Genomic DNA, 24,415 nt, shown 5'->3' with positions numbered 1-24,415 from the left:
AAAAATCATCACAATCGGAGTTAAAATAACCGTTAAATCGTGATTTTTTTGTTTATAACCGTCGAAAATTTTTGTCCTGTTACTTGATCTCTGAAGGTCTGTTTTTTGCCATTTTTGGCGTATGCGATCTCGAAGCATATACAAACAAGTTTGACGGTTGGATCGTTGAAACTAGTTTTGTACAATGTATCCCATTAAAACGATAGATTCCCTAACACTTATATTTTATTTATACTTTCATCAAGTATAACATAAGATTTTGTGGTATCCACTTGTGTAAATGTTTTAAAGTGACGATCGGATCGGTTCCTTGTATTCATATAGGATCCAGGAGTGTAGCGGTAAAAAATCAGAAAAATCGGAGTTAAAATAACCGTTAAATTGTGATTTTTTCGTTTATAATCGTCGAAAAGTTTTGTCCCGTTACTTGATCTCTGAAAGTTTGTTTTTTTTTTCCATTTTTGGCCTATGCGATCTCGAAGCATATACAAATAAGTTTGACGGTTGGATAGTTGAAACTCATTTTGTACAATGCGTATCCCATTAAAACAATAGATTCCCTAACACTTATATTTTATTTATACTTTCATCAAGTATTACATAAGATTTTGTGGTATCCACTTGTGTAAATGTTTTAAGTTGACGATCGGATTAGTTCCTTGTATTCATATAGGATCCAAGAGTGTAGCTGTAAAAAATCATCAAAATTGGAGTTAAAATAACCGTTAAATTGTGATTTTTCGTTTATAACCGTTGAAAATTTTTGTCCCTTTACTTGATATTTGAATGTTTGTTTTTTGCGATTGTTTTCGTATGCGATCTTGAGGCATATACAAACAATTTTGACGGTTGGATCGTTGAAATTAGTTTCGTACAATGCGTACCCCATCAAAATGATAAACTCACTAACACTTAGAGTTTATTTATACTTTCATTAAGTATAACATAAGATTTTGTGGTATCCACTAGTGTAAATGTTTTAAATTAATGATCGAATTAGTTCATTGTATTCATATAGGATCAAGGAGTGTAGTGGTAAAAAATATCAAAATCGGAGTTAAAACTACCATTAAATCTTGATTTTTTGTTTATAACCGTCGAAAAGTTTTGTCTCGTTATTTGATCTCTGAATGTTTGTTTTTTACGATTTTTGGCATATGCGATCTCGAAGTATTTACAAACAAGTTTAATGGTTGGATCGTTGAAATTAGTTTCGTATAATGCGTATCCCATCAAAACAATAGATTCACTAACACTTAGAGTTTATTTATACTTAAGTATAACATAAGATTTTTGTGGTATCTAGTAGTGTAAATATTTTAAACTGATGATTGAATTAGTTCATTGTATTCATATAGGATCAAGGAGTGTAGCTGTAAAAAATTATCAAAATCGGAGTTAAAATTACCGTTAAATCGTGATTTTTTGTTTATAACCGTCGAAAAGTTTTGTCTTGTTACTTCATCTTTGAATGTTTGTTTTTTGCGATTTTTGGCATATGCGATCTCGAAGTATATACAAGCAAGTTTGACAGTTGGATCGTTGAAATTAGTTTCGTACAATGCGTATCCCATCAAATTCAATGTTATATATACATTAAGTAGACTTAAATTTATTTATTTTGTATGTATAACATTTAAGAAATTGAATGGTATGTATATTTATTAAGTAGCTTTAAATTTATTGTTGTAGTTCGGATCGGATTTTTGTTAGAAAAATATATTCTTGTGGGTTTTATGTAAAAATAAATAAATTTAAAAAGAATAAAGTCACTTTTTTGTAAATTTTATAACTTTTTTTTTTAAAATACCTTGCGCGACGTCATGATGTGATCGTTGCGCAAAAACACTTTGCGCAACGTCCAAATGTATATCTCCGTCGCACAATTCCTGATAATTTTGGCGGTGCTATTGTTAAAAATGGGCGCCTTTTTAAAATTTTCCCAACTCTGGACAAAAGTTTTCCACACCCGAACTCTCTCTCACTCGGTCTCTGTCTTCCCTCTTGCTCATCTCGTCCTCTCTCTCCCTCTCTCTCCCACCCTCCCCATCCTTCATCCTCATCCTCTCCTCATTCTCTCCCGTAGCCTTCCTCCTCATCTTCTTTATTTTGAACTCAGACCTCTCTCTCTTCTTCGCAAGCTCGAACCCCAAATCTTGAACCCGGACCCCTCTTTCCTCTTCCCATTCTTAAATCCAACCACCACCACCACTCTGTCGGTTGTCTTTCTCCCTCTTGTTCTAAACGACGGGCAGCCACCGCCCATTCGTCATGCTCGGAGGCTCTCTTTGAAAGTAAGTCTAATTACAAATTATGAAATTGTGAAATTAAGGAATTTGATTGTGAATTGAGATGAATTTTATAATTTAGGGTTTTAATTTGGGATAAATTAGTAGGGCATGGGATGTATTTTAAGGTTTAAAAATTTGTGAATGGGAATTAGGGTTTTAATTTTGAAATGGGGATTGAATTAGGGTTTTTATTCGTTTTAAAAATCTCATCCCTTCAACTTCTGGTGGATCATTGGGTTCTATTGGGTATCGGCAGGTGGTCAATCTTTAGCACGCGCTTCCCCTCAGCTTTACTGCTTTTTGCTCTTTATCTCTTTCTCTCATCTATTTATTTGAAAATCAAGGATAAACTCCTAACTATGGCAATGTGGCTTTGTCTGCAGGTTATGTATAATTTTCCTGGGTTTTGATGTGTTTTTTGTTGTTTTCTGTGTTACACTGGCATGTATGATTGGTATCGCAGTTTGTTGCTGTCTTTCGTGCATTTTTTCACTTTTATATGCTATCATAGATCAGGTAGTTCTCATCCCCAGTAATCTCTATTTTTTGTGTGTGGGGGTGTGTTGGTTTTCATGTTCATTGTTGATGCACAAAATCAGTGAGGACTTTGGTACAAAAAAAAATGTTAAGTTTATGACCTTAGCTAGATTGCTTCGGTCACTAGTGTGGATAAGTATGTAAATGGATAGGGGTAGGGAAGCAAACACAAGATGTATGTGGTTCACCCAGATTGGCTACTTCCACGGAGTAGATGAGTTCTCATTAATTGTGAAGGGTTTACACTAGTACATAGGTTCAAACTCTCCTTTAGTGAATACTAGTGAATGATTTAGTACAAATGACATTAGAAAATATTGTGAGAGAATGATCTATATTTATAGAAGAGAGTTTCTAGTTTCATTCTGACATTGACACGTGTCGTGTTGTGATTGGCTTCTGATGTTGACACGTGTCACGCTATGATTGGTTCTAATGTCGACATGTGTCGCGCTGTGATTGGCCTCTTGATTGGAGGGAAACTCTTCTGGGTCCTTGACAGTATACCGTTGACCGGTGCTTAGTAGTTTCAGGATTGGTCAAGTATGGTACAAACATCCATAACTATCAGTGTCTTCTATCATTATCATTTTGTCTGTTCGGTGAATATTGATGTATTACTGGTTGAAAAATGAAACCGGAAACTGACAAGTTCTATATGTTTCTACAATAGCAAAATTTATTTACCAGTTATTTGACAATAACAAAAATTAGTCAAATCTTGTTAGTTTGAACGGAAATATCAATGTATCAAGATTTTCAGTAGGAAGATTTGGACTCTAAAATGGAACTCAACTAAGATGGGCTTGATTCCGGTTTAGCATAACTTTATCTGGGGTGGGTTGGCAAGTGATGTTTTGTATAGAAGTTTGTTTATAGCCTTCATGAGCTCAACTAAACGGGTGAGTTCCCGTGTTGGTAAAATAGGCTGCACTAAATCAAACCATACCCTTCTCCCATTCACTGCTAAACTTTCATCTCCTCAGAAATATCTAGTATATCCTCTTAAATTTGATAGTATTGATAGATAGTTGAATTACATGGTTCTATTTCTATTGATAAAAAAGGGTTGGAAAAATTGATGTATAGTAGTTTCCCTTGGAGCACTTCAGGATGAAAGATTTATTATTGTTATACTAATTCGTTTCATTTAATTTGTTCTGGCTCTTTTAGTTGCATCAAACTTAATGGGCCTGACAAAAAAATTTGATGGGACAGTGCTTGATGTTTTGTTGTTGTAACTAAAACTTGGAAGTGTTGTTTACTCTTATTAGTTTGCCTCCTCATTGTTTATAAATTTAATGGAGTGTAGTTGGAAGAATTATATAGAATATTGATGCCTTATTTTCTCATTCCCTTGTATATTTGTTTGACCTGTTATTGAAACAGGATGGAGCATCTAAGGAAGACATCGAACAACTTTCAAAATTTAGATTTAGAAAAGTTGCCAATGAGAAAGTTGCCGGTGATGTACAAGGTGGAGTAATGACTGAATGTGGAACAGATTCACCCATCGAACATGTTCTTTCTTAGGAGGATGCGGTAAGGGGCTGTTGACTTTTGGCTCATTCTCTTCTTTACTCTCTTGAGTTCCGGTAGTTAAGGAGGAACGTTTTCTACTTGACCGGTTATATAATTGGATTTGTTTTGTATTCAAATGCAATGTGTGGACTAACGAAATCTTTGGAGCAGTCAAGAGATTCTTGTTACATTTGAATGATGATCATTGTGATTTACAGGAGTGCTGCATCTGCCTTTCTTGTTATGATGATGGAGTGGAACTAAGGCAACTTCCTTGTGCCCACCATTTTCACTGTTTCTACATCAACAAGTGGCTTTTTATCAACACTACCTATCCTCTCTACAAGTACAATATCTTGAAGAGTAGCAGCCAGAACCAAGGGGAAGTGTAGAATTCTTCTAAATAAAGACAAATGCCGGGCACACTGCGGAATTACATAAAATCCTTGCTCGGGGACTTAGTGTAATGTTATGCAAAGCTTGGCATTGGACGATACCAAGTAGCCTGATGTATCGATCCTAGAGGACTAGTTGTTGTAGTTTTTTCTTTTTTGTTTGCACATTTTGTATGTACATTTTCATATATTTTATAATTAAATACTTTTTCTTGATTTATTAATTATTGTTTAGAATTTAATTATAATATTTATAAAAATTTAAATAAAAAATATTTTTACCATAAAAAAGAAAAGAAAAAACAAGGGTTTGCGCGACGCAGGTGGTCTTAACTTCGCGCAAAGACACTTTGCGCGACGTAGGATCTTCGTTGTGCAAAATGTCTTTGCGCAACGTAGGTTTTGCGTCGCACAAACCCTTCTGTCACTGTCCTTGCGCGACGGTTGGTGCGCGACGAAGGTTCGTTGGGCTAATTTTTGCGCGATGTTTTTTTGACTTTGCACGACGAATGACCTTCGTCGCGCAAAGTGTTTTTATATGATTGGATGATATAATAAGAAAAGGAAGATATTCATGGATTTTAAAGTATTGGTTGCATGTAGTCATTTCAAAAGTGATTTTTTTCTTTCTTTTAACTATTTGAAATGTTCTATATCTAGTTATTTCATTTACATTCAATATATGAATATTTTCTAGTTTTCATAGTAAAAAATTAGCCTTGTTGTCCATTGAAAAAAATTTATAGTATTTGGTGAAATCTAAATTTTTTACTAATAATATCTTTCTCTCTCCATACTGGGCATCATTTCCTCACAAGTTGGTTTCATTGAATCATTGTTAATAAGAATCCATGAATAGAAGCTTTTTCTACCCATATATATGTGTCATCATATCAATAGTGTCGTCGATCATTTAGCTTGCTATGCTTTTCATACGGTACTTTCTTGTAACTTGTTTGAGGAGCCCTCAGACCTCATATCATATTTGTTGTTGGAAGAATCTCTTATGCGGTGGGCGGTCAAGCTTTTGTTGTATTTTGGTTCTTTCTCGGTAATGAAATGCCATTGATGTTTCTAAAAGTAGAAAATCAAAAGGAATTAAAAGTAAACCCAAAACCCTAAATAGATATGTTCCAGTCTTCCAGAGATAAATTGGGCGTACGATTAAAAAAAAAACAATTTGCATACTCCGAAACATGTGCGATTAGTGGCATGAAGTGAGCGTAGTATGTTTGGAGTCCAAAAATTATATTAAACTATTAATTTAACGTAAATTCAAATACATTACTCATTTGTTCTCTCTTGTTTTTATTTATTTATTTATTTTTTTAAGAAAAGGGAGACAACTGGTGGTAATCATGGTTATCCATCCATTCTGAAGGCTGGAAAAGACTTACAGAGACAACGGTACTCTGTATTGTTTCTCAATATGAATTGAAAGATTATCGTGTGACATGCCAAATATCGTATGCTTTTACTGTGCAACTTAATAGGAAGGAAGGATCCCATGAAAATTTTTAGGGGTGGAAAAAAATACCGAAAATTCTGAACTATACTAAAAAAATCTCGAAATAGACTCGAAAAAATCCCAAACTGAAAATCCCGAAAATTTTGGTACCGATCTCGAACCATTCGGTACAAGAATCGGTCTCACAATCTGACTTTTTCGGTAATCCCAAACCGAACCGAAGTTAAAATAAATGTAGTTTTAGATATTATAGACTGTTGGATTGGTTGAGAATTAATATCAGCCGTTCATTCAAAATGAAACCCAAAATCTCTCAGCGACCTCACCTTCACTTTCAGTCTGTATCTGAGTTTGAAACTGTCTGCCCAAACCCGACCTTCACTCCTTAACTCTCTCTCTCGACCTCCACTCTTTCACTCTCTCCCCCTTACCTTCACACTACATCCAGTCTTCCATTTCCTTTTTGCATTTGACAACTTCCTTTGCATTCGATAATCAATACAGCCACCTTTGCTTCCTTCTACTTCTCTCTTCATTAAGGTAATCTTCTTGTCTTCATCACGTAATCTTGATGTGGTAAAGTCTGTTTGTGGCTTCAATTCATTTTTAATTTGGGCATTTGAATTCTAGGGTTTTGGATTGGGGGGTTTTCAATTTCGTGTTACATTTCATTTGAAATTTGGGGTTTTTAATCATATGGTTCTTCTATAATTCGTTTATTTCCTCCTCGAAGCTAGCAGAACCGAGCCCCTTCGCCTCCTCTTCGAACTCTCTATGTGAAATCGGAACTTGCAGCCAAGCACAGAGAGCCGATACAATAATCAGAGCTTTCAAAACGACAATCCGCGTAGGAGATTTGGGAAATACTGAACTGTACAAAAAACACGAAAAATATTCGGAAATCCCAAAATTCGAGAATATTGAAATTTCAGTTCGATTTTGGTTTGAGGTTTGCTATCCACACACCCTTTTTTTATTTCTCACACACCCCTTGTTAATTTCTACCTTTTGATTTTCTTCAATTCACTCGATCTAACGGCTGAAACTTAGAAGGGTGTGTGAGAAGTAAAAAGGGATGTGTGGATATCACACCCCTTTTGGTTTTTAGAATCTCGTCCCAAAAATTTTCGGTTTGAGATTTGGGATACCATTTTCGATTTGAGATCCCATACCGAACCAGCTCTAAAAAATTTAGAGAACCGACCAATGACAAATTGAGTAATAAAATCTTAGGGCAAAGTGAAGGCTGGATTTTTTAAGCCTATGGGTCCAGCCCGAAGTGGTAAGGATGAACATAATATGGGATTTTGTGGAATGTCAATATGTTTGTTTGACTTCATGGTTTTGATGTTAGTCAAGTTTTGGTGTGGCATAGGGCCATATTTTGTGCTTCTTTTTTTATTTTATTTTTTATAAGAAATCTACTTTGAAGTACTTGGACTAAAAACTTAATTATATCTTCATCAAGTGGAAAGATTTACACATATACATAAACCAAACTGCTCACAACAATTTCATGGCTAATCCAATGGCATGCATGAACAACATTGCTTTTGAATTGGTGTCGTGCCTGATATGATCCAAATGTCAGTCCTTATTCAACCTTAACCGATACACAGAAATGGGGTGGAAGGAAGAAAAAGAAAGAGAGAAGAAGCAGAGCTCCAATATATTTTTGTATTTAATTTCTTTTGTAAAATATTTCTCATACCAACAACACTCCAAGCTAGTGTCTTATACAAGTTATGACTGACTCTTGCCAGCTCGCCATTATAACAAACTTTACTAAAACACGAATAAGCCTAATAATTCAGAATTGAACCCCTAATAGTCATGAAGCTAATCACTTAATTATAGTTCGTATCAGGGCCATACATTAGGCAATCTTGTTTGTTCATTTGAGATCACAGATTCACACACACACTGTGATCTCATATTTCATAGGTCATTCCAACCCTGAGAAGCCTACTCCGTGGGATTCTCATGACTTGCTCCCCTTGCCTAAAGTTTTTCCTCAAGAAACTGTAGACATGATTGACCACTATCCTCTTGAACAATGACGAGTTTGCTTCTGCCACCACTTCCGTCTGTCCCAGCAGATAAACTATGCCTTTCTCCATAGCCTCTTGAACGAACTGCATTTCCTCCACAGCTCCTTTGACGGGTGCAGAGACTATTCCGTTAGATGTTGATCCGGCAGTATTAAATGATAGAATGCGCCCTGATGAACCACGAGGTTGGTTAACTTGTTCAGCTGATTCTTCCGCGTTAGATGACTGTCCAGTTGAAACAGCCTCGTTTGTTATTTCTCCTTCATGTGCGAAGTGCTCATGGCGGATAAATTCTTTCAAATGCTCAACTAGTTGTTCCTCAAACTCTTTGGGTTCCCCCATTCTATCATTATAACCATACCTGGCGACACAACGGAATATTCGGTAATCTCTTGGCTCCAACTGTCGAAATAGAAACCTTTCCTCCAATGCGACTTTGCTGAATGGAATAGGCTTGACCGACACAATCACTATAACAGAGTGGATGGACGGTATGTTGTTAACAAAGTGAGAAAATATAGGGGGAATACCTTGCACAAGCTCAGAATATAGAAGTCCAATTCCTGGCACACGGTTTATGTTGGGGTTAGAGGCCAATTGTTTCATGTATTCACTAGAAACCTTATTCTTGAGCTCGAACATGTATCTTTGATGGTGCACATAATGCCAAATCCCCATGATTACCATAAGGAAAAAAGAAAAGACCAGAGGAAGGAAACCGCCTTGAACGAATTTGTACATCACCGCAGATGCATAAACCACCTCGACACAAAAGAACACCACAAAGAACAGACCAATCAACCATATGCTAGTCTTCCATATCACCAACATTATTAGAGTAAGCAAACATGTTGTGATCACCATTACACTGACCACTGCAATTCCTGCATCACGAAAGTTATATGTCATAAATTTTCTGTTGTACAACTTAAATGTTAGTACACTAGCTATCTACTTCAGATAATGTACGTTTTGTGCTTACCATATGCATTACCAATTTTTTCTGTGGTCTTAAAGGCTGCAGTGACAATTACACAAGCAACCATGAGTATGTAGTTGATCTCAGGTATGTATACTTGGCCCTCATACTTAGCAGAGGTATGAACAACCTTAACTCTTGGAAAACAACCCAAACTCAGGGATTGAGAGATAATTGAAAATGCTCCAGATATCATAGCTTGGCTGGCAATGATGGCAGCTGCTACCGCCACAACGAACGTTGGCCAGTACAAAGGGTCTGCATATTACATACCAGTGAAGTTATTTAACTAAATAATCGTTCAATCCGTGTAACCACAAGATATGGATAACTATAATCACCTGGTATTGAGTCATAGAATGTCTGGTCCACCTTCCCTGGGAACTTTCTGAGGAACGCTGCTTGCCCACTATATGCAAGTACTAATGCAGGAAATGTGATGCAAGAGAAACTCACCTGAAAACGTATTATGGTGCAACAATGTTGGTTACCTACAGTTCTCTACTGGTTAATTATTTTCCTATACGTATTTTGGACATTGTCGTTCTCTACTCTTAAAATTATTCATCTCTAACTTAAAATTTAGTTTTTTTTTTTTTTTTGGAGAAACCAATATCAGATCCACCTAATTCATAAATAATAAAAAAAAACTTTATAAAAGAATCAATCCACGCATTATGAAAAAATTAAAGCGTACAAGGTAATACTTACTTGGATAGCCTTGACGGTGAAGTGACCCAGATCAGCAAACATGGCCTCGGTCCCTAGTTTAATTTATGTAATTAGTTAAATCCATATATTCACAAGGAGATTAGGTAATTTAAAAATATATAAAAGGGGTTAATAATAAATATATATTTACCAGTAATGCAGAGGAATATTCCCCCAAGGGAAATCCATCCCCTTTTCCCATTTCGTCTAAAGAAATCGATGATATATTTTGGATTGAAAGCACGTAATACACCAACGTCATGTTTGAATAAGTTGTAAAGTCCGATGCCACCGATGAACAAGAACCACACAAGGATAATAGGTGCGAAGGTGAATCCCACTTTGTCAGTGCCAAATCTTTGAGCAGAAAAGAGTATGATCAAGATTACTATAGAAATCCCCACGACAGTATCTGGATTGTTCCAAGTCGATGTTAGCAAGTGTCTGAAACTGCTAACAGAAAATAAATGGGAACCCTCTAAGACTTGTATATATGATTTTTTTTAATTTTTTTATTACACAAGATATTAATGCAGGGATAAATATTTTAAAGGAACTTTAACGAAAAACACCTAGTACTATTCATTTTAACGAAAAACCACATTTTTACACTAAAAAGTCAATCCTGGTACTATTCACTTTACCCTTTATTTTATCTTTATCATTAAAACTCAAAGTTTTCAAATTCTTTTCATTAGTTTTCCTATATTTTAACCGAGTTATATGATTTTTGGCACATTAAATTCACATTACCTGTGCCTAATGATTTGATCCCGCTCACAGCAGAAAGGACTGCACGCAAATTAAACCTTTAGGTCAACTCTTGTAGGAAAATATATAGGGATGTGATATCCACACACCATATTTTACTTCTCACACACCTTTTTAATTTTCGGCCTATTCAGATCAGATGAATTGAAGAAGATCAACGGACATAAATTATCAAGAGGTGTGTGAGAAGTAAAATAGGATGTGTGGATAACATACCCCAAATATATATATGTATTTGTACAGTTAGTTACCAATATACTATTATGTATATAAAATTATAAATAAGGGTATAACTAATAATTAATTGTTCAATAAGTAAGGAAGTCCATGTTGTGTGCCAATTTAAATACTAGTTAATTACCTGAAATGCAAGGAGTAAGAACCCCATCTCCAATAACCATTGAAGTTCCCATAATGGTGACAAGGAAAAGGCTGTATTTGGCAATTTTACTATTCTCGAGCTTCTTCTTGATGGTTTGGGATCGTTTTAACTCGTTGGATGGTGTTTCAAGTTTGTAGTTTGATAGCTCCCTGTCTTCTGGTTGGTTATTTGGAGTTAAGCTCACCTTTGCATGTCGGCACATCAAGGAATACAATGCAAATGTCCCTCCTACAGATTAATGCTTAATCAGTTTGTCAAGGTCATTAATGATATGTTCATTAAGTTAAATGTGGTATCATATATGAATGAGATTTAAGACGTTGAATATGTAAAAAAAAATGAAACACTTCCACATCAGATAGATATTAAACTTGATGCTTATCAATCTTACCATCACCGTTGTCATTAGCCCATAGCACGATGAAGACATACTTAAGTAGAGGCAGGAGCGCTATGGTATAGATAATGAGAGATAGTACCCCTATAATGTCGTCATTGTTGTCAATACCATCAGTGAAAGTGCTCTCATACACATAGAGCGGCGACGTTCCTATGTCCCCATACACAATCCCAATGCTCTGAAATGCCAAACTCAACGTTCTATGCCAGTTATTTACCTGCAACAAAAGTGGATCAAAGTATAAATTTCAAGAAGTCTTACTATTTGTACCAGGACCATCTCTGAGATTTTCGGAGCTCTGTGCAAAATTTATAAAAGGTCACTCCTTAAGATAGTTTTAAAAAAAAGTAGAACAATGCATTGAAGTTAAAAAACAATCACTTAAATTAAAACAAAATTTAGCACTCACTGTTTGCAAGTTTACAAATGTCATTAATTATAAGTAAAAAAGCACAAAGATAACCTTCACTAAATAATCCAAAGTAATTCAATCTTAAACAACCAAACATGCGAAGAAAAAAAAACCCTTTAAAACTATAACTTTATTGATTATTATATGATAAAATTGAAAACTATTGTTTTTTAGGATGTTATTATTGACAATCGGAATATCTCATTTTACTCCAAATTTTTATATTGAGTAATGTTAGAGAGACTAAATTTGTTGACAAAATTTTGTAAATTAAATGAAGTGTAAGTTGATGATTGAATTATTACTTAAGTATTGATAAACGTGCTCATTTCTTATTGATGACATATCATTTAGTCTTCATAGCATTAGCCCTTTATATTTAGAAAGGAAGATTTTAAAATGCTAAGAAAATCAATTTTCTAAATATAAAAACTGATTTGTGGCGCGCCCACGGACAACCCCCCCCAAAAAAAAAAAAAAAATGATTTGTACCATGCTATCTGATCACTTGTCGTACTCTATATTTCGTTGATGCTATATCACACGGTGTACTATTTTTTTACATTACAAGGCAATACCATACATGGACAGTTGAGATTGTAGTAGCCCATAAATTGGGGGTATTTTGCATGCAATAAAAATAAAGCAGTGATCAATCAAGAAAAATAATTGGATAATTGGTAATTTAAAAGTTAATTGACTTAAAAGGTTATTTGCTGATGTCAGATCCCAAAATTGGATATTTTGGACTTTTTGAGTTGTTTGGATTGAAGTAGCTAGTTTTTGTTTGGAGTGTTAGATTTAGGTCTGTAATATATGGTTTCGAAAACAACGACGGTTGAGAGTAAGAATCTCATATCGAAAAAAAAAAAAAATCTTGCATGAGCTTATAAGTAATTAGACTACTTATTATATTGCCAATTGGTTTTATGATGGAACCTCAACTTTTTTCAATAACGATATCTACAAGACAAGTTGCTATGCAACAAGCCTAGTTAGAATGTGGACAGATTTCAACGATTTCAATATTCTAGGATGTTTTTGGTATTTAACTATTTGTTTTATTTATTTCCTATTGATACTCTTAGATTTCTAAAGTTATGTTACATTTTAAATAGGAGAAATTAGGTTTATATCCCTATTTTTTCCCATTTCATTTATTGAAACATTACTCTTTTTTAATTTTTTATTTGTTTGGTTTTTATCCATGTCATTATTTCAATAATAAATATTTACATGTCAGCATAATTAAATTTTACAATAATAATTATTAGACTATTTCTAAATAGACCCATTTATTATCAAAAACGTTATATTTAATATATTTATATTCATGCTTAAATTTTGGCATCATATATTTCTTTTTATATGTACCCATTCTTAATTTGTTGTAACCAATTTTCTTTTTAGTTTTAATTTGTACATATATATTCATTTTTTTTTTGTGAACATGAGGAAAAAAAATTAAAAAAATCACTATTTTGTATTAATATTTGCGTGATTTCAAGAAGGATTTCATAATATTGGTTATTAAATTTCTTAATTAATACTGAAATTTAACATTTTATCATTTAATCAAAGTATTCACATTAATAAAGTTTCAATCTAAAATTTTAGCCAATCATAGACCGGTACCAAATTTTTCCTTATAAATAAGTCAAATTGGCCTTTAGATTGTAATCTTATTCATACTACCAATTACACTTTTGAGATTTTTAAAATTTTCTAGTAGGCTTCAGATTGTTGATGAATTTCAACTTATCTTATCGGACTTGTCCGCTTTGTCAGAGATGGAAGATGGTACAAATATTTCAAGTAACTAAAAGTACGAAACGCATGCAATATGCATACATGGTATCTAATAATCTAGACTGACCTGTGAGCCATGCCTTCCATTCATGGAAACCCTTCCGGCCTCCAAATTGAGAGAGTCGACACGGCGCAACTTTGCCCATGACACTTTTCTCTCCTTCAGTTGCTGGTTCGTTATTTCTTTTGCTTCTTCTGTCTCTTCCTCTTTCAAGCTCACCACTTTCTCCGCCATCTCCTCTCTGTTTTTCTACGACTCTTTCTGTACTTGTCCGTCTACAAACTCACTGCCTTTCGTTTTATAGGCAAAATCAAACACGGTTGGGACACTGATTGTACTTCTGACGTCTTACCTTGATTTATTTATTTGTTCTTCATCAACCGGCGAATTGATTCTTGTAGACGTGTCAATTAAATCATTATTGTTTTAATTATAATTTTTTTAGGTTTTCCACCGCACGTTGTTTCTTTTAAGTGCATACCGTACGTTGTTGGAGTGACTAACTCGCATATTCTCGTATTTTATAGTAATTTTTTATGCACTAATGTTTTTGTCTTTTGTGGCAATTAGTTTGTGTTGCCGCCAATTACGATTAACATGTAGGGGTGTGCTATTCACACACTTTATTTTACTTCTCACACACCCCTTGATAATTTATGTTCGTTAGATCTTATTCAATTCATCCAATCCGACGGCCGAAAATTTAAAAGGTGTGTGAGAAGTAAAATGGTGTGTGTGGATATCACACCCCTAACATGTATATTTGGATAATAATTCATGGATATACCGTCATTCAGTACTAAGGTTTTGTGGTATTCTTCTTCACTTGAAAGTGAGAGGTCTTAGGTTCGAATCTCGTAGAGGGCGAATTCGATATCAAATTAAGCTGCCCATTATGTGGCTTTACCGAACTCCCCCTCCCCTTAGTGTAAAAAATCGATGTACTAAAAAAAGTCCTGGATATACCATTTTGATAAGGGTAAGGCTAGGAGACGAAATGTTTAAACTAAACTTGCAGACCAAGTAATGTGTCACCAATAGAAAATAAGAACGTTAATCAACACTTAAGTAATAATCCAATCATCAACTTCCACATCATTTGATTTACAAAATTTGGTTTAGAAATTTGGTCTCCCTACCTTTTGATAATCATGCACTATTGGAATTAAGCGTGTCGACCTTAACAGTTTCATAGCTATGTTGTTGGGAAATAGGCAAAAATGACCCATTTTCTTAATCTTGGGACATAAACAGGATTTTTCGAATATGCACATGCCATGCACAACAATAGGACATAAATATGATTTTTCTTACACCTTGAAATGACCTAATTGCCCTCATATAGAAATGAGTTATTTCCTCTCACCCATAGGTCATTTGTAGAAAAATCTCTCTCCCACTCTCTCAGCTCTCTCTTTTCTCTCATTTTCTCCCTCATGCACTCTCTCTACTGTTCTCACTGTGCACACACGATGCATAGTCATCCTGACCAACACCATCCAAAACGAAGTCACCACCAATTTCATCTCATTCTCACGAGTCCAAAACACCTAACCTTGTCACGAATCTCATCCCCGATCATTGGGATTGAAACTCAGGCCGTGACTTTTCTGACCATTTTTCAGCAAAATGGCAAACAATCGAGGCTCAAGACCACCACCACTGGACTCGCCTCGAAGGTGGGAATAAAACCCAGTAATCAACTGTTGGTGCCTACTACCTGGGAACAAAACCCTCTCCCTCTCTAACCAAAAACACAAAAATGTATAAGTTAAGAGAAAGCTAGCAAAGCAAAGAGAGAACTCCAAACTGCTATCTAGTTGTAAAATGCAACGGAAACAAAAGCTCTCTAATTTCTTTGGGTTTTTACTCTTTCTCTCTCTCCACGAAAAGCCTGGGGAATGAGGGGTCAACACCACCAAAACAAGAAAACCCATTTGTTTTTTTTTACCAAAAATAAGAGAACTCATTTGTTGTTTGCTCTCTTCCTTCCAATATTTATAGATTAGTGGGATTAAAGAAGTGAGCTTTTCATATTTGGGGAATGGGAGAATAAACCCAGAAATTGTATGAAGTAATAGTGAAACAAAATTTAATCAATTTTTCCCTCTTCTATATCATGGGATTCCCTACCTTGTTTGAATGTTGTGATGGTGTTTACTAAAAATTGGCAAAAAATAGTGTTTTGTTAGATGAATTTTTCAAGATATGCTCATTGTATGTACACGACATGCACATGATATGCTCACAGATTTGAGCTCAAGCCAAAAACCCAAAGCTCATAGGTCTCTCTTAGAAATCTATTAAAATCATGCAATGAGCTGTGACTTTCTACTATTTTATATGTGGGTATATTTGTCATTTTGTTTTTGTGTATTGTGTGCACGTCTTGTGCATGATTGATTTGTTCTATTTATGTCCCAAGATTAAGAAAATTGGTCATTTTTGTCTATTTCCCTATTTTGTTAGCACTACTGGAATTATACAAAGACGGTTTACAAATTCAATGGATTTCTTGATAGGTCCATATCTTTTTTTTTCATTCTATTTTATTCAAGGGAGAAGATATTATACTATAATGAAAAAAAGATGATCAGTCTAAGTCACACAATGAGTTAGACATAACTAACTATAAAATCCGGCTAAGTCACTATCTATGTGAATCAAACCTCTCGATTATTTTTTTGAATAAACGATATTATCTACACTAAGACCATCTCCAAACATGGGCTAAAAGCCAAATTACCCCCCAAACACTCTCCAACCCATGTTAAAATTTTAGGCTAAATGCCAAATGTTATGTCTGGGCCAAATACCCCCCAGCTTTCCCCCCGGGCTAAATGCCAAATGCTTATCGGAATTTAAATTTTTTTAGATTAAAATGTTCATAAAATTAATTTACAATAATCTACATATTTATTTTTAAAAAAAAATTGATTTAAGAAAAAAATTAGCCTAAGTTCATTCTTTAATAATTCCGGGCTAAAATTTTAGGGCAGAAGAGTTGGAGCAGAAAAGATGTTTTTGTTTTTGGGCTAAAAGCCAAATTTTCCGGACTAAAAAATTTGGCTTTTAGCCCAAAGGTTGGAGATGGTCTAAGGGAGAAGGGGTGGGTTTAACCTTAAGTAGTATTAAACTAATAGTTGGTAATATATATATAATATTGTTAAGCAGCTAATTGTGTAGCATTTGACCAACTAACAGTGTGCCTCGTGTATAACCCCATCCCCCACGCCCACCACACCCCCACCCCCCCCACGCGGGGGCGAAAAAAAAAAAAAAAAAAAAAACTCACACTTCGGTGTTAACGTTTAATACCACATTCATGTTTTTAGAGGAAAAGTTATTGACAACTTCAAAAAATATATTATGCATTCCTCGAAATGCAATTTTTTTTCTTTTAAGTTTTTATAAGACATGAGTCTAAAACGAGTTAGACTGCTGGTTCCTTATTTGTATTGAGCATTTGAAAATAGGAAGTTAAAAATTGAGTTAAAAAACAAAAAACAAAAAAAGAATGGAAATTAAAATTAAAAAGAATATGAAGAAATATAAGAAAAACATTTGTTTAGATAGAAAAGTAGGATAAATTTGTTTTCAAAATGTGGTGAGCATTGTGGTAATTTGAATCAAACTAATGAGATGACATGGCTATATTAAATTTCAGGCACCAAGAATTCATCCCAATTGTACATGCAAAAGTAAGAAATATTATTTTGTCAAACATTACCGCTATGATTACCAATATTATATCCTACATGATTGGTGAAAGTCAACCAACATATAGTGTCTTGATGAAGTAAGACATCCACGAAAAAACACCTCCATTATTGATACAGGAAAGGTGTAAAACAATTGAATAATAAAGCTGAAAGAATCAAATACATATGCAGTTTTTTCAACAAAATAAATACATATGCAATTTTTAAATTCACAGTACATGAAATGTCATTGTGGAAAAATATAAAAACAAAAGAAATGAGATTATGAAGGAGCAGGGGATATGTCAAATAAGGATGAGGATCCTCTTTAGATCATTTTTGTGAGGATCTTAGGGATCCTCACATCATGATTGTTCTACAGTCAGTTTTCGTTAGTACTATTTGTGTTTAATCTTAAATAAAAAAATTCAAAACTCTTTAGGACCACACAATGTATGATAAACGGTTAGGATGTGAAGATCCCTAGAATCTCCACAATTTGAATCCGGATGAGATCCAAATCTGTCACATAACGCCTTAACCTTTGTTTGACGTCCCTTGTGATTGAAGGTAATGCCTTCGCGAGGATTTGCAAAGATTACTAATATTGAATCCCTAGTAATTGGCGAGGTTGTAAATCTTCATTGATGCACATTCTCACTTCTTAGTACTTACAAATAACATATTTTTATTATTATAAATTTTATAGATAAGTGAAACAAATATCATTGAGACAGCAATGCTTGTGACTTTAATTATTAATTTTTTTAGTGTCTAATATTTTTCAGTTCTGAATACTATAGGCGTCCCATGTATGATTGGCTGCCAAGTGTCAAGTCATTTATTTATTTTTTTGTTTGGTAATGCAAGTCAATATTTGTTTTAATTTGCAAACTTGTTTTCTATATGAACTAAGAGTATAAATAAATAATTATTTAAAGCTCTAAGGTTTTTATATTTTATTTTACATGAGTGATGTCGGAGGAGTGAAAACCTGAACTCGTACTTACGACTAGAGTAAAAATGCTCCTACAAGCTCAAGCTTTAAAGGTGTTGAACTTTTGGTTGAGGCGAACAACTTAATGGTGCGAATAGACCGTCACGTGGCATTCTGTGCTAAAGAAATAAAAATATAAGGATAAAAATTTGCACATATTTTATTTTATTGACACTGAATACCACTGTGACGGTAAACTCATATCATATAAGTCTTTCTCGTAGTTGAGAGGTATTACACTCTGATGGCACCATAATCAAGGCCTTATTTAGAAAAAAAAAATACCTTTAATCTTTCTCTATAAATATATAACTAATGGCATTCGAACTTGAGCCTCTTACACTATTCAAAAAAAGTACCACTAAATTAACTAGATTTTTTTGTTGTTGTTGAAAAGAGCAATTTGGCTAATTGCCTCACAATGACTTAAAATTTATGGGTTATGACTTAAAATTTTTTGGGTTAAATTTTTAAGTTTTATCCCTAAAGATTGGAGATAGTCTAAGAAAAGGGGGATGGACTTTACCTCACAATGAGCTTAGCCTCACAATTGATGGCCTTTCTTAAGTTCAAAGAAGAAAATGTGGATTAAATTATTAACATAACAACATAAAAAGAAGAATTAGCAAATTAATTTTTTTTTCCTATAATTAATTTCAGAAAATAGAAACATAAGCTAGAATAAACTCATAAGTCTTTTCGGTTTGAGATTGTGAGTATGTCATGACGCTGATGGTGAAAGTAGTCAATCTCACCCTAAACTTTTTGTTAAAAAAAAAAAGAAAAAGAAAAGAACAGTCTCAACTATTAAGCAATTAAGCCACAAAAGTTGGAGGAGACAAACAATTTATGGATTATAACCTAAAATTTTCTAACTTAAATTTTTAAGCTTTATCTCTAAAGGTTGGAGATAGTCTAAGAGAAGGAAAATGAATTTTGCCTTAGCTTAGCTTCACAATTGATGGCCCTTTCTTAAGTTCAAAGAAGAAAATGCGGAATAAATTATGGACAATACTTGGGTCCTCACCATTCAGGAGCCTTTATACTGACCATCCTATGTGGAACAATCAAACAAAGACACGTGTTCTACTTAAACTTAACTAAAACTGGTTCCAAACAATCAATATTCTAGTATCCAAACACGTTCTTTCTCCCTCACCAACCTTAGCCCACCATTGCTCTCCTTCGCTGTCGTCGGCGGCCGATATCTCACCCCCACCTACTTCTCTCGTCCGGCTACCACATCCACGTCTCCTACTCCGACCTCCCTTCTCTATCCACCCCACTCACCACTCCTCTTCTAACCAACCTCGTGGACCCCGCCTTCAATCCATCCCCTTCTTTCCAGATGCGACCATGGCAGCAAGAAGAGGAAGATGGTGGCGAGTCGCGACCAGTAATTGGGCAGGTGTAGAGGTGCTCCCATGGCTTCCACAGAAAAGAACATGAGGGATTTGGGGTGGGGCCGACCGAGAGGTTGAAGGGGGATGTGGGCAGGTTCCACATAAAAGAATAGTAGGGATTTGGGGTTGGGCCGACCAAGAGGTTGGAAGGGAGATGTGGGTGGGTAGGGTCGACGTAGGAGAGGTTGGAGAAGCGGATGGGGTGGCCAGCTCTGCCATGGCATAGGAAAGGGGAAGAAGAAGATGGGTGCTTGGTTACAGGTTCAAAAGTGAGAGTTGGTGTTTGGTTATGAGGATTGCAATAGTCTGGAGGAGTATAAAATGAATAGGTGGTATAATTCTTTTGGGTCACATAATATGATCAACAAGTTGGGTTCTCCCTGGGGAGTACCCAAGTATTATCCATAAATTATTAACATAACAACATAAAAAGAAGAATTAGCAAATTATTATTATTTTTTTTCTATAAGCAAGTTCAGAAAATAGAAAGATAAGCTAGAAATAAACTCATAAGTCTTTTCGGTTTAAGATTGTGAGTATGTCATGATGCTGAAGGTGAAAGTAGTCAATCTCATCCTAAACTTTTTGTTTAAAAACAGAAAGAAAAGAAACTCTCTAAACTATTATTAGCTACAATATCTTTGCAATTTGGTTTCAAAGAGTGCCAACTTAACCTACAAACAGGTCACTGTTGTAACCCTGTCTAGGTGACGTCCACATATTAGCAACTGCCCAATCTAACCCAGTGCTGACCTTTTCCTTTTTTTTTTTGTTTTTTTTACAATTATCTCTAAAGGAAGAGAGGATAATGAAATGACTAGATTATGGGAAATTAGTTGTGATGTGTGTTTCTTTTTTGCGTGAGATTTTAGGGAGGTACAGAAAATAATTAATTCTCATACATAAAGCATCAAAATTATAAAATAAAAAAGTTTAATCAAATCTCTAAAAGACATAAATGTGAAGTCTAGAAAATTAAAAAATGAGGCGCCTATATCAAAAGATCCATTTCTTTTTCATATAACTAGTAGGTTTAGCATCATTCAAATTGTTTTCATATATAAGTACTTCATAACATCATAATTTAGATAAAACACTTCAAATAAATACTTAAGAAAAAAAACTCAACCGACTGTGTGGAGCCAAAAATATTCACAGGGCGACACGTGGATTTTTGGACGAAAATAGCAAAAATACCCTTGCAGTACAACGAGATTCCTACGCGCAAGCAGCGGGCAACCCTCTTTCAACCAAGACAGAAGTGCCCAAAATAGGTAACAATTCAAAGTCCATCTCATCAAATCCTTTCTACAAGGTAATTCTTGTGGAGCCAAAAATATTCACAAGGCGACACGTGGGTTTTTTGGACAAAAAGGAAAAAAATACCCTTGCAGTACAACGAGGTTCCTACGCGCAAGCAGCGGGCAACCCTCTTTCAACCAAGACAGAAGTGCCCAAAATAGGTAACAATTCAAAGTCCATCTCATCAAATCCTTTCTACAAGGTAATTCCCAAACACATTCCTTTTAAATTATGTTAATTGGCTAATTAATGGGTTTATTGCCTAATTAATCCATTAATTCTCAATTAAACCATCCATTATATCCAAATAACCACAAAATACAACCAATTCAACCCTAAAACATCACATGGCCGGCCATCCCCTTAAGCTTTCTACCTTCCCTATCTTTTCCCACTTTACTACCCCAATTAAGCTAGCTAATTGATTCTATAACCATCCATTTATTCCCTTTATGTTTAATTAGCAAATTTATCATAATAAATTGGCTAATTAAACCTAAATTAAACCTAAAAACCCTAGCCACCTCCTATCCCTATAAATATACTCCCATTCTCACCAAAAAGCTAATTCCAACACTTTGGCAAAAATCCCAAAATTCTCTAAACACTCTTTCTCTCTAAATTCTAACTTTGGCATTAGAGGTTCTTCGGCCAAAGCCCCCCCCATTCATCGTGGGCGCGTGAGGCTCTTGGCCTTAACCTAAGGTGTTAATTGTTTTGTAGGTGCAAAATCGTCCAAGATCGAGGAGGAAGAAATTTGCATCCACAATTCCCAAACACATTCCTTTTAAATTATGTTAATTGGCTAATTAATGGGTTTATTGCCTAATTAACCCATTAATTGTCAATTAAACCATCCATTATATCCAAATAACTACAAAATACATCCAATTCAACCCTAAAACACCACATGGCCGGCTATCCCCATTTTAAAACCTAATCCATCACTTTTTTCTACCCTTTTCACCATTTCTTCATTTTTATTACCCAATAAATTCAAAAACCACCAAAACATTCATCTTATGTTTAATAGCCAAATAAATTGGCTAATTAAACCTAAATTAAACCTAAAAACCCTAGCCACCTCCTATCCCTATAAGTATACTCCCATTCTCACCAAAAAGCTAATTCCAACACTTTGGCAAAAATCCCAAAATTCTCTAAACACTCTTTCTCTCTAAATTCTAACTTTGGCATCGGAGGTTCTTCGGCCAAAGCCCCCCCCATTCATCGTGGGCGCGTGAGGCTCTTGGCCTTAACCTAAGGTGTTAATTGTTTTGTAGGTGCAAAATCGTCCAAGATCGAGGAGGAAGAAATTTGCATCCACAAATTGGTGCTTTCATTGAGAGCTGAAATCCATACTCGTAGAAGACTCTCACACAAAAAAGGTTTTTTCTTTATTTTCTAGTCCATTTGAATATTTTTCATACGTTCTTATTATTATAATTTTTTATTTGCAAAGGTTCTTTGATAAAACGTATAAGCAAAATATAATGGCTAGAAATTTAGAAAATTCCATAAGTGAAAATTCTAGTGTTCAAGAAATGGGAGTGCGGAGATCCGTGAGGCAAAATGCGACAATAAGGGGAGCAGCATCACCACCACGAGTTTCCATCATGGGAACCACCGCGGTGGCTACCTCGGTAGCCACCCACGGCGAGGTCCATGGTGCCTTCACCACGGCCACCATGGGAACCACCGCGGTGGCTACTTCGGTAGCCATTCGTGGCGAGGTCCATGGAGCTTTCACCACGGCCCGAGCCGTGCCATCCAAGGCTCACGGTACCAAGACCACGACCCAAGCCGTGCCATCCAAGTTTACATGGACCCAAGCCCAAGCCTCGCATTCACATGCACCGCGCGTAGAGCAGCCTGCTTCCGTCGAGCAGCCCACTCCCGTAGCCCAGCCTGCTCCTGCCAAGCAGCCTGCTCTCGTGACCCAGCCTGCTCCCAACGAGCAGCCCACTCCTATGGTCCAGCCTGCTTCCGTCGAGCAGCCCACTCCCGTGGCCCAGCCTGCTCCTGCCAAGCAGCCTGCTCTCGTGACCCAGCCTGCTCCCGACGAGCAGCCCACTCCCGTGGTCCAGTCTGCTTCCGTCGAGCAGCCCACTCCTGTGGCCCAGCCTGCTCCTGCCAAGCAGCCTGCTCTCGTGACCTAGCCTGCTCCCGACGAGCAGCTCACTTCCGTGGTCCAGCCTGCTTCCGTCGAGCAGCCCACTCTCACGGCCCAACCTGCTCCTGTCGAGCAGCCTGCTCTCGTGACCCAGCCTGCTCCTGACGAGCAGCCCACTCTTACGGCCCATCATGCTCCAGTGGCTTTCCAAGCAGCCCAAGTCGACCCAAGACTATCTCAACCATCCGGACCTACCATCGAGCCGGGGGCATTCTTACCATATTTTTTCGTGGATTTGACATTTCCCAATTTAAATCTCGCGCCTGGAGTCTACCACATTTCCACTGCCCAAGGAGGCGCATTCCTTCCAAGCTCTTCCAATCCAAATGGCGAACAACACTTGTCTCGACAAGTCATAGAGTTGACGAGCGCCCTTGCACAACAGACAACTTTGGTGAATCAACTTTTGCAACGCATCGGGATCCAACGTGCCTCGGACGAGGTATCCCGAAGTAGGACAAGGGCAGATGAACTTTTCCAGCAGCGTCCCGGCAAGCAGCCATTCGACCAGCCATGGGTCGAACGTTCAGGCAGTGTACATTCCCTATTGGGCCCCCGAGATAGCGTATACTCCCGTCTTAGCGTGCGGAGGAGCGTGTACTCTCGACTAGGCCCACGGATGAGCATACATTCACGGTTGGGGTCACACTCCGATAGTCAACATGAGCAACCTTCCGGACAAAGTGTTCATTCGCGGCTAAGCCCACAAGGCGCATCATCCACCTCACATCAGAGTAGGCAGCACGACGGACGGAGAGAAGCAGTCACTCAATCCAGCTCAAGTTCAACCAGCAGCCTGCGAAGAACTCGCTCGCCTGCTAGGAACGCACCACATGCACTGCATCTGCAGCGTAGACGAGCCAAACACATGGAAGAGCAGCCTAGACCAGCAAGTCATGGCTGAGGGCAGCCGAGAGCTCCGCTACCCCAACAAAGGCAAATTCAGGAAGAAGTAGAGAGACTCTTGACCAAGCGATTGCATGATTTCCAACGTAACGAGGTCACCGACGAGGCACTACGACGGAACATGACCAACATAAGCAGGTCACCCTTCACGGACGAGATCGAGCAGGCAGAGCCTCCACGAGAGTTCAGCATGCCACATTTCACA

General features: G+C 36.4%; 1 protein-coding gene and 1 pseudogene across 1 annotated transcript; one reads left to right on the top strand and one right to left on the bottom strand.

Annotated features, from left to right (window-relative positions):
• The first annotated feature begins 2,492 nt into the window (after positions 1 to 2,492).
• LOC103452536 (E3 ubiquitin-protein ligase At1g63170-like) lies at positions 2,493 to 4,741 on the top strand (annotated as a pseudogene).
• Positions 4,742 to 7,858: 3,117 nt separating this feature from the next.
• Positions 7,859 to 14,058, bottom strand: LOC103452507 (potassium transporter 5-like). The gene is made up of 9 exons (XM_008392007.4): positions 13,795 to 14,058; positions 11,498 to 11,723; positions 11,086 to 11,334; positions 10,707 to 10,745; positions 10,105 to 10,365; positions 9,954 to 10,006; positions 9,584 to 9,698; positions 9,246 to 9,500; positions 7,859 to 9,147 (listed from the first exon to the last, which is right to left on the bottom strand). The coding sequence occupies exons 1-9, from the start codon at positions 13,960 to 13,962 to the stop codon at positions 8,144 to 8,146; spliced, it is 2,370 nt and encodes a 789-aa protein (XP_008390229.2). The 5' UTR covers positions 13,963 to 14,058; the 3' UTR covers positions 7,859 to 8,143.
• Between the last annotated feature and the right edge of the window lie 10,357 nt (positions 14,059 to 24,415).

This window comes from Malus domestica, chromosome 13 (genome assembly GCF_042453785.1).
Source record: "Malus domestica chromosome 13, GDT2T_hap1".
Classification (NCBI taxonomy): Eukaryota; Viridiplantae; Streptophyta; class Magnoliopsida; order Rosales; family Rosaceae; genus Malus; species Malus domestica.
Note: the sequence above shows the minus strand (reverse complement) of the source record. Positions and strands in the feature narration are given on the sequence as shown.